At 37.9% G+C, this 12,073-nt stretch overlaps 1 protein-coding gene across 1 annotated transcript in view; it reads left to right on the top strand.

Moving 5' to 3' along the window:
• LOC126478862 (spermatogenesis-associated protein 7 homolog) overlaps positions 1-12,073 on the top strand; it is a 100,980-nt gene that overhangs the window by 18,700 nt on the left and 70,207 nt on the right. The window contains exon 3 of the mRNA XM_050103734.1: positions 4,164-4,455. Coding sequence (XP_049959691.1) covers positions 4,164-4,455 — 292 coding nt within the window. The remainder of the gene's footprint in view (positions 1-4,163; positions 4,456-12,073) is intronic.

Raw genomic sequence — 12,073 nt, 5'->3', positions numbered from 1 at the left:
TGGCAGTGACCATTCATCCTGGCAGACGGTTGGTTGTCACGCCAATATAAAAAGATTTGCAGTGATTGAAGCTGAGCTACTATCTGACATTGTTGCTATCACAGGTGGCCTGGCCTCTGATGGGGTAGGATAAGCTTGTGACAACAGGGTGGATGTATTGGTCAGGTGTTGCACTTGTGTCTTCCATAGGGACATGATTCCTGTGACAAAGGGTTGGGATTGGGAGTGTCATAGGAATGGACTAGAGTGTTGTGGAAGTTGGCTAGGTGACAGAACATCACTCTGGGGGGGGGGGGGGGTGATTTTGCGTAAGATGTCCCCCTTTTCAGGGCATGATGATAGACAATCAAAGCCTTGATGAAAGATGTGATTCAACTGTTACAGTCTAGGGCAGTATTGGGTGCTGAAAGGGTCACTCCTTTGTAACTGATTCTTGGGGTGGTAGGAAATTGGGGGTGTGTGGGGTTATGACACAGGAAATCTATTTACTGACTAAATCTGAGGGTACTGCCTGTCTGTGAAGGCCTGTGCGAGACCTTATCACTGCAGATACACCGTTGACAGGTTGTTAGGGTATATGGGAGGAATTTTTTGGTGTGGAAGGGATGGCAGCTGTTGAAACGCAGATGCTGTTGGTGGTTGGTTGGTTTAATGAGGACAGATGTGTGGGTGGGGCCTTCAGAGAGGAAGAGTTCAGCATCCAGGAAGGTGGCACACTGGATTGAGGGGGACAAGGTGAAGCAGACGAGACGGAAGGCGTTGAGATTGTGAAGGAATGAGGATAGTCCAAATCATGAATATCTCATTAGTGAACAAGTTGAAATGGATAATCAGTTGCTGGCCGCGGTGGTCTCGCGGTTCTAGGCGCTCAGTCCGGAGATGCGCGACTGCTACGGTCGCAGGTTCGAATCCTGCCTCGGGCATGGATGTGTGTGATGTCCTTAGGTTGGTTAGGTTTAAGTAGTTCTAAGTTCTAGGGTACTGATGACCACAGATGTTAAGTCCCATAGTGCTCAGAGCCATTTGAACCATTTGATAATCAGTTTTTTTAAGTTTCCAGGGAAACAGTATCAACAGCACACCAATAAAGCAAAAGGAGATAAATATGAGATCTTTTTATTTGATCAGTTGGGAATCTTCTGCCGTAAACTGGCTAGAATGAGGCGCTGAAGGCTATAAATAAAGAGCTGAATAGGAAAAGGGTAATCGGTTTGCTTGTAGAAAAGGTAAAGACACCTGTTAAATAATTCTGGCATTACACTTCATTTTGGAATGATAAGTCAAGAAAGTGGAAGATGTCTAGAATTCTGGTAATGAAGAACAGAGAAAAAATGAGTGTAAGAGGGGCGTTTGAAAAGTCCGTGCAAAGTCCGAGAGATGGCATCACCGGCGCGTATCAAGGTCATATTTAGTTAGTAGCATTTTTGGAAAGAACGCACAACAAGTTTCAGCCATATTGGTCTATTTATTTGTGTTTGGTATTTGTGTGAATGGAGGAAGTCGAGTGATTGTCAAAAAATGGATAAAAAGGAGTTTCGTGTGGTGATTAAACATTACCTTAAGAAAGGCAAAATGCCTCAGTAGACTAAAGAGAAGCTTGATAAACATTACGGTGACTCTGCTCCTTCGATTAGAACAGTTTATAAGTGGTTTCAAAATTTTTGGAGTGGCCATATGGGCACAAGTGATAATCCAGAAATCATTGATAAAATCCATGATATGGTGATGGATGACAGAAGAGTTAAGGTACGCGAGATTGCTAGTGCTGTGGGCATCTCGAATGAATGGGTACATAATATTTTGCATAAAAATTTGGACATGAGAAAGCTATCTGCAAGATGGGTTCCGCGATTGCTCACTCTTAACCGAAAACGGAATCGTGTGAAGTGTTGCAAGGATGGTTTTGCAGCTGTTCGGGAAGAATCTGCAGGATGAAACATGGAGACATTACTATACGCCTGAGACCAAACAACAGTCTAAACAATAGGTTACCAGGGGAGAATCTACACCAAAAAAGGCGAAGACCATTCCTTCGGCCGGAAAGGTTATGGCAACTGTCTCTTGGGATTCGCAAGGGATAATCCTCATCAACTATTTGGAAAAGGGTAAAACTATCACAGGTGCATATTATTCATCGTTGTTGGACAGTTTGAAAACCGAGCTGCAAGAAAAATGCCAGCCATTGGACCACAAAAAAGTCCTTTTCCATCACGACAATGCACCAGCCTGCACCTCAGCAGTTGTGGTCGCAAAATTAATGGAAATAGGATTCCAACTTGTTTCACATCCCCCCTGTTCTCCATACTTGGCTCCCTCGGACTACTATTTGTTCCCCAGTTTGAAGAAATGGCTGGCAGGACAAAGATTTTATTCAAATGAGGAGGTGATTGCAGCAATTAATAGCTATTTTGCAGACTTGGACAATTCCTATTATTCGGAAGGGATCAACAAATTAGAAGAGCATTGGATGAAGTTTATAAGTCTAAAAGGAGACTATGTTCAAAAATAAAAAAGTTTACCCCAAACAAGTAAGTAGTTAATATTTTGCATGGACTTTGCAAAAGCCCCTCGTATTACAAGATTTACAAAAGCCAAGTGGGAGATATACATGAGGAAGGTTGTGAGAGAAATCTAGTGTCAAGAAGGATGTGAGTTATGATTGCAGTTTATCACATTTGCTATTACTGGCATTTAAACGTGGGCACAATGCTCTTCAAGCATTAAACAAGTGTAACCAGCAGACAGAGTGAAATAGAATACCTACACACTATTGTACATGTTGTAAATCCAAAATATCCATACACGTGTTTCACACGTAAATCCAGTGATATTATTGATGGAAAAAAGATTAGAGTTCAGCACTGAGCTAGTGACGATGTCATTAAAGAGTGAGGATGTGCTAAAATTGGGCAAGGTCCATGGAGGAAGCAGACTGTATGTTTTTCAAAGAACTTTTCTGACATTTAATATCTTATAGATTTAAGGGAAATATGGAACTACATCTGGAAGGCTTGACAGGGATTTGGCTGTCACTCTTCCAAAATATAAGTATTCGTTTCATCATTGTGCCACCTCACTTGACGGTAGGAAGAGAGATATTGAAGTATATGGAAATGAAGAGTAATACCGCCACAACAATAATCTTTCATAGGTAGAGTCAAATGTCCAACTGTGACCACAAAAATTGAGGGAAAGAACAATAGAGAGAGTCAGCAGAGGCAACACCCATTGTTACATGATTACCTCTAGCCAGGTGATGGACTAGAATGTGATTCTTAAAACAAATAAATTACTGTACAACCTATTTCAACAGTTTTTTCCAACAATTTGACAACCCTCATTTTGTGGAGTCTCTGTCATCAGTTTTAGCCAGTTATAAATTAATGTGCAGAAAATTTTATCATTTTGTGTGGCATCAGAATTTCCCCTAAACTGATTGAGGAAATTAAATGTGTTAAAATGTAGTTGGTTACCTATATTTCACTGGTGGTCAGGCAGTTGAATAAAAGAATTATTTGGTCATTTATACTTATTCTTCCTGTGTGACTATATGTGAGGGTTTATGCTGCTATGTATCTGTGTGTACACATATCTAACCATGTAGATGCTTCAATAAGAATTAGTCTGAATGTACAGTTCCTCTTAATGGGTTAATTCATAAAACCTAGATAAAGTTTTCCATGTCAAAAAATGTATAATAATTTTTCTGTTTGATGATGCGTGGCTACAATAACAAGAATTATTGTATGTACCTTAATGTTCTGAACATAAATGTTTTTTGCAGCAAGTTTGCTATTATCTTTTTAAATGAAAATATATTGTAGAAATTTTTACTCATTCCACATCCATGGGGACCATTTCATTTGGAATCTTTGTAAAGTAGATTAGCATATTTGTTTTTCTTTGTAAATATTTTTTGTGCATTTCTGTATTCTGACATTTTCTGCATCCTGGAGCATCTCCTTGCTATATGTGGAGCAAAAAGCACATCTAATCTAATCTTTAAAAACAATTTACGAGTTTTTAACAAGACCATTGTTTAGGCAGTAATAACTTTCTCATTGCTTGCATTGTGCAGAAACAATGATAAGAATGATTAGGCATACGAATCGTGTATTGGCATGTTGTTGTGTATGATTTCATGTTTTTGTATTTTCTTCTAGTATTTGCACCAACATCGACTGATATCATCAGCCAGAACATGATTTATTGGCAAATGTCTAAGCACTATAAGCGTATAAAAAGTGCTAGAAAGGTGGTAGACACATCAGCACCTTCCCATAGTAAGTTCAGTAGTGCTTCAACACGACGAGGGAAGAAACCAAGCACAGAGTGCCACTCTCCACTCAGTTCTGATGGTTCACTCAGAAAGGGATTTCATTGTTCATCTGAGACAACAAATAGTGCTCTTACACATATTTGTGAGAAATACAACCCGGGCCCTATTTCTGGAAGGTAATTACAATAGAAAAAAAATTGTGAAACAAAAACAGTTTATCAAAATAAAATTTTGATAATAATATTCTATTCTTTGAATGTAACACACCAACCATGCAGCAAACAGTGCAAATAATTGTGTGTACATTTTTGAAAGGCTTGATTCACTGCCATGTAGTTGAAATTTAAAAAAAAAAAATATATTTATTAATCTGTTATTAAATGTGGATCATTCCATGTTAAATTGCCTAATTTCGGGGTATTTTCCTGCTCGGCCATCAAGGATTTTGATGAAATTTTATATGAACTTTCACACTTGTCATCAATGAACATTGGTAAAGTTTAACATTCATGGAAGCAATACTGGCCAAAATCCGGGCACTTGCTTGACTCCATGTGCAACTTTGCGTAGAGTGAGTGTGAATTTCTGGCAACTTTAAGCTGTTATCTCGTGCAATATTTTATTGAAAGAAATGAAATTTGGCCATCTTGTACAACTTTATGTGTTCTCTTAAGAATACTGGAGTTTCCATTGTCTGAATAATAATGAAAAGAATTTTATGAGCTGTAGTCAGACAGAAAAATAAAAAAAAAAAAAAAAAAATTCAAGTTACTACCAGTAGTATGATCTATTTGGAGAAATGCATGATACACACCGTGCTGTCTTACAATATGTTTATCCACTATCGGTTTCAATCATGGACCATTTTCACAGTGGAAAAATATATATTGTAACAACTTCATATGGCATCCACCTGTGTAACCAGGAGAGTATACATCATTCTGCAGTTCTTAACATTTGGTCAGTTTGTTTTTATCATGCACACACAGGCTCTCTCTATGGAATCAAACCCTGAGTCTCTTTACCCATTACAACCATGGTAGTTGCAGAACCTACCATCAACAGTTAAGTCGTATGTTGCTATTGCAATGCCGTAATAGTGCAGTATCATATGATACAAGCAAACTGAAGATTTGGTAAGAACTACAGCAATGGCATATACTTTTCTGGTTAAATAGCATGTATGCCAAGTGAAGTTGTCAAGGTAGATATTTTTCCACTGTGAAGTTGATCCATGATTGAAACCAGTAGTGAATAAATATATTATAAGACAGCACAGTGTGTATCATACATTTCTCCAAACAGAAAATTTCAGACAAAATTGCCCTAAAAATTGGTGCCCAAAAAATTTTAAAGTTTGGCTTTTTGATTTCAGGAGATAATGGTATGACAAACTTATAACTTGGCATACAGTAACCTAACAATACAACATTCTCAAATGTAAAGTTTCATTTATGTACCACTTTCCAATGCTGAATAAATTACTCTTTAAACTGGGTTCATTAGAAAGACCATGGTCTATCTGCAAAACAAAGTGGATTTTATTATCAAACATGGGCTAACAAAGCGAGATAATTTGAATCAAATTTGAGTGTGACAATCGTGGCAAAAAAAAATGTAAACTTTGGATGTAAGGTAAATGCATACTGAACGTGAAACTGAATATGCAATATCTCAGTAGCACAAGGATGTGGAATATAAAATTTCATTCATCTACTATTTTCCAATAATTTCCAAATTTGTTGGAAAGATGATGAGTTTTGTAAAAATATGAAAATATGGTGTGTTTAACACTTCTTTCAAAAATAAAGTTTTCTGTTGATGCTTCAAAACCAGTCTCATTCTAAACAATGTGTTTCAAGCTCTACAAGAACAGTGAGTTTAATTTCCAACAAGAGTTGACAATGCTACATGAATTAAGGCAAAGTAGCCAGAAAAATCGCGCTGTGAATAAAGTTTTTAGTTTGGCTTCTTATGTCTTGCTGATTAAAGCGATAAGAAACATGAAACTTTGGACATAAAAACTTAGCAACATATATTTTCCAATATAAAATATCAATAACATACTGCTTTCCAAATTTCCATAAAATCAGTTAAAACTTGATTTGCATAAAAATACGTCAGTCAGTAATGCTTCAGCAATTGTTAAACTTTACCAACATTCATTGGGGACACGTGCGAAAGTTCACATAAAATTTCAATGAAATCCGAGATGTTAGAGCGGGGAGGCCTAGGTGAGTCAACATGGAAAAAAAAAAAGAAAAGTGGTAGCTTTGGTGTAGAAAATATTGATTGTACCTATATGTCGCTTAAATGTTGATAACATTCTTCAGCCTTTACAACAAATAAATAATTGTGTTTGTAGATAAGAAACTAATTGTGAACAGTGATAATTTAAAAATTAAATTTGGGGAGAATCTTCTGTAAAGATTTTGGGCGCGACTATTTTATTTTAGTTTATTTTGCTTCTTTCACTTGGCTGCCTTCAGCCAATTCTCTTAGCAACTCTTTCTGATGGCCAAGTTTTTTTTTATAGAAAATCAGCCAGAAAGCCTTAAAGTCAAAAACATTCATTGTCGGAGCTTCTGTGGCAAGAAACTTGTTTCTTTTGCTTCTGTTTATAGTGATCTCTGTCGTCTGATATATATTGTAGATTCAATCATGCTTCATTATCAATTGTTTTCAAGACAGAAGTCTTTGTAGCAATGAAGGGAAGAATTATACCTGATTACAGTGCCTTTATAATTCATAAAAGTCTTGGCTATCAGTGTTGCATGTTTGATCTCATATTTCTTCCTCTCTCTCTCTCTCTCTCTCTCTCTCTCTCTCTCTCTCTCTCTCTCTCTCTCTCTTTTTCCCATTGGTATTCCGACTGGTTTGATGCGGCCCACCACAAATTCCTCTCCTGTGTTAACCTCTTCATCTCAGACTGGCACTTGCAACTTACGTCCTCAGTTATTTGCTGGATGTATTCCAGTCTCTGTCTTCCTCTACAGTTTTTGCCCTCTACAGCTCCTTCTAGTACCATGGAAGCCATTCCCTCAGGCCTTAATAGATGTCCTATCATCCTGTCCCTTCTCCTTACCAGTGTTTTCCACATATTCCTCTCCTCTCCGATTCTGCACAGAACCTCCTAATTCCTTACCTTACCAGTCCACTTAATTTTCAACATTTGTCTGTAGCATCACATCGCAAATGCTTGGATTCTTTTCTGTTCCAGTTTCCCCACAGCCCATGTTTCACTACCATACAGCACTGTACTCCAGACGTATATTCTCAGAAATTTCTTCCTCAAATTAAGGCCGATGTTTGATATTAGTAGACTTCTTTTGGCTAGGAATGCCCTTTTTGCCATTGAGAGTCTGCTCTTGCTCTGTCTGTCATTGGTTATTTTACTGCCTAGGTAGCAGAATTTCTTAACTTCATCTACTTCATGATCATTAATCCTGGTGTTAAGTTTCTCGCTGTTCTCATTTCTACTACTTCTCATTACCTTCGTCTTTCTTCAATTTACTCTCAATCCATAATCTTTACTCCTTAGACTGTTCATTCCATTCAGCAGATCATGTAATTCTTCTTCACTTTCACTCAGGATAGCAATGTCATCAGTGAATCGTATGATTGATATCCTTTCACCTTGAATTTTAATTCTGCTCCTGAACCTTTCTTTTATTTCCATCATTGCTTCCTCAATGTACAAATTGGACAGTAGGGGAAAAAGGCTACATCCTTGTCTTACACCCTTTTTATTATGAGCACTTCGTTCTTGGTCGTCCACTCTTATTATTCCCTCTTTACTGTTGTACATATTGTATATGACCCGTCTCTCACTATACCTTACCCCTACTTTTCTCAGAATTTCAAACATCTTGCACCATTTTACATCGTCAAACACTTTTTCCAGGTTGCCAGATCCTATGAATGTGTCTTGATTTTTCTCAAGTCTTGCTTCCATTATTAACTGCAATGTCAGAATTGCCTCTCTCATGCCTTTACCTTTCCTAAAGCCAAACTGATCATCATGTAGTGCATCCTCAGTTTTCTTTTCCATTCTTCTGTATATTATTCTTGTAAGCAACTTGGATGCATGAGCTGTTAAGCTGATTGTGCAGTAATTCTCGCACTTGTCAGGTCTTGCAATCATCAGAATTGTGTGGATGATGCTTTTCAGAAAGTCAGATGGTATGTTGCCAGACTAATATATTCTACAAACCAACATGAATAGTTGTTTGTTGCCACGTTCCACAATGATTTTAAAAATTCTGATGGAACATTATCAATCCTTTCTGCCTTATTTGACCTTAGGTCCTCTAAAGCTCTTTTAGATTCTGATTCTAATACTGGATCCCTTATCTCTTCTAAATCGACTCCTGTTTCTTCTTCTATCACATCAGACAAATCTTCCCCCTCATAGAGGCTTTCATTGTATTATTTCCACCTATCAGCTCTCTCCTCTGCATTTAACTGTGGAATTTCCATTGCAGTCTTAATGTTATCACCCTTGCTTTCAGTGAAATTTCCATTGCACTCTTAATGTTATCACCTTTGCTTTTAATGTCACCAAAGGTTGTTTTGACTTTCCTGTATGCTGAGTCTGTCCTTCCGACAATCATTTCTTTTTCGATGTCTTCACATTTTTCCTGCAGCCATTTCGTCTTAGGTTCCTTGCACTTCCTATTTATTTCATTCCTCAGCGACTTGTATTTCTCTGTTCCTGAGTTTCCCGGAACATTTTTGTACTTCCTCCTTTCATTGACCAATTAAAGTATTTCTTCTGTACCCATGGTTTCTTCGCAGTTACCTTCTTTGTACCTACATTTTCTTTCCCAAATGTTGTTATTGCCCTTTTTAGGGATGTCCATTCCTCTTCAACTGTACTGCTTACTGAGCTATTCCTTATTGCTGTATCTGTAGCTTTGGAGAAGTTCAAGTGTATCTCATCATTCCGTAGTACTTCCATATCCCACTTCTTTGTGTATTGATTCTTCCTGACTAATGTCTTAAACTTCAGCCTACTCTTCATCACTATTATGTTATGATCTGAGTCTATATTTGCTCCTAGGTACGCCTTACAGTCCAGTATCTGATTTCGGAATCTCTATCTTCATCACCCAGCCTTTTCCAAGTATACCTCCTCCTCTTGTGATTCTTGAACAGAGTATTTGCTATTACTAGCTGAAAATTGTTACAGAATCAATTAGTCTTTTTTTCTGTCTCATTCCTTGTCCCAAGCCCATATTCCCCTGTAACCTTTTCTTCTACTCATTCCCCTACAACTGCATTCTATTCTCCCATGACTATTAGATTTTCGTCTCCCTTTACGTACTGTATTACCCTTTGAATATCTTCATACACCTTCTCTATCTCTTCATCTTCAGCTTGTGACATCAGCATATATACCTGAACTATCGTTGTTGGTGTTGGTTTGCTGTCGCTTCTGATAAGAACAACACTATCACTAAATTGTTCACAGTAACACACACTCTGCCGTACCAGAAATCCTTGTCCACTTTCCACTTCACTTTACTGACCCCTACTAAATCTCCATTGAGCCTTTGCATTTCCCTTGTCAGATTTTCTAGTTTCCGTACTGTGTTCAGGCTTCTGACATTCCATGCCCTGACTCATAGAACATTATCCTTCCGTTGATTAATCAATCTTTTTCTCCTGGTAACCTCTCCCTTGGCAGTCCCAGCCCGGAGATCCATATGGGGGACTATTCTGGAATCTTTTGCCAATGGAGAGATCATCATAACATTTCTTCAGCTACAGGCCACATGTCTCGTGGATACATGTTCGTGTCATTAATGCAGTGGTTTCCATTGCCTTCTGCATCCTCATGCTGTAGATAATTACTGTTTCTCCCGTCTTTAGGGGCAGTTTTCCACCCCTAGGACAAGAGAGTGCCCTGAACCTCTGTCCACTCCTCCACCCTCTTTGACAAGACCATTGGCAGAATGAGGGGTGACTTCTTATGCCAGAAGTCTTCGGCTGCTAATGCTGATTATTAATCAAAATTTAAGCAGCGGCGGGATTTGAACCCGGGACCAAAGACGTTTTGATTACTAATCAAAAGACAAATTTCTATGTCTCCATTTGCACATTACATCATTATTTCTTCCATAAAAAGCAGTAATCTGTGTTGGATCACAACAATGCATGGCAATCAGCAATAATCCGCTCACTTGTAGCCTACAAGATAAGAAAGTGCAAAAAGATAAGAAGTACATATGTAAGTCAGTTGTATTCAGAGCTGCAACTGGTGTAAACAGAAACAGCCTCAGTCACAGAATGAGGCCCTTTCTGCATGGAATTATGAAATACATTTATTGGTAACTCCACTTTGTGAGCATGGGACTGAGACTCTTTTGTCATACCATATTAGTTTAGTCTCAAGGAGTATCATTCTGTCAATAATTCATTTTCTAAAAATATTGTGACTGAGACACTTTCAGAATGGACCTGTTCAATTGCAGTAAAGTGGAGACATTTGAAGTACTGCTTGCGATTAAGTCTACACTAAGACCAAGTTTAACTTTTCAAAAGGAGTAAATTAAAATGAATCTACTGAAATGGAAAGTTCGAATCATTCAAATTGTGAAAGAAACTGAGAGGCATGTTATCATGTAATAACAATAGTGTAATTGCATGTGAAACAGAACACAAGATTTGTTAGCACTAAAGTTGAGCAAAATTCCCCCCCCCCCTCCCCCCCGCCCTTGTTGCAGCAGCATGACTGGTGTATGTGGTGAAAAAGTGAAAGATGTGCAGACGGGTGAGTGGAAGGAACAGGCTAAGAGTGGGTTAGGAAAAATAAAGAAAATGTGCGTTACCTATGTGTGGAGGAAGGAAATGTAATATGTATACAAGAATAGTTCATTACTCACCAAACAGGAAATGTGTTGAGCATTAGAACTGCTTGAAGAATTCTGTGACAAAAGCACATCGGAAAGTGGAGGACTTAAAGTAAGAGTAAAGGAAAGGAATTTATGGGAGAGCAGGTGGAGTAAAAGTGTAGCACTGGGAATGTGAAGTTGAAGTGTCTACCAGAGGGAGGAATCTACACATGGGATGTCTCTTGCGATATATCCTTTGTTTGTGCAACTCTCTAGGCCTCAGTGTCTACCTTTCCCAAAGCTTTTTTCCTGTTCTCCCTCATTCCTGATTTAGATTTCCCATGTTTTTCATAAATCAGTTTGTTTTGAACTACACAGGCAAGTCTTTCCCCTTCCTTGTGCAATCCAAGTTAGTACTCTGTCTCTAATGTTCTCATTATGGACAGGATGTTAAACAATAAGCTTTCTTAGAATGGATCAGATGAATTCTTTAGCATCTTGTTAAGTACATCTTTCTTAAAAGTTGAGGAGTGTGCGACATACGCACATCCTCAGTCATTGAACAGTGTAAATACAGCTCATCATATTTGATTTCAGTAGCTGTTTTTCAGCACAACCACTACCAAGCTTCTTACTTCTTTTAGCTAAAATTTTTATTAATCCGCAAGAAATAAAAATCCTCTGTACAGACATTGATTCCAAAAACTGGATGCTTTCTGCATTAAAATTACACCTGTCAGTTCTTTACATCATCTCAGTTTCTGTACAGTCATTTTTAAAATTTTTTGTTGTTGTATTTTTAAATTTATTATATTTATTTAAACCTACTATATTTCCATATGAAATCTGAGGGCTCTTAGATGTTACAAGAGATCCAAGTTCAATTCGACATTGATAAACACCCAACCACTCACTTTCAGTAACTTTAGATTTGACCACAATACTCCATACTCCTGTA

The sequence above is a fragment of the Schistocerca serialis genome, chromosome 1, assembly GCF_023864345.2.
Source record: "Schistocerca serialis cubense isolate TAMUIC-IGC-003099 chromosome 1, iqSchSeri2.2, whole genome shotgun sequence".
In the NCBI taxonomy this organism is placed as follows: Eukaryota; Metazoa; Arthropoda; class Insecta; order Orthoptera; family Acrididae; genus Schistocerca; species Schistocerca serialis.
This window is presented reverse-complemented; position numbering and strand designations above follow the sequence as displayed.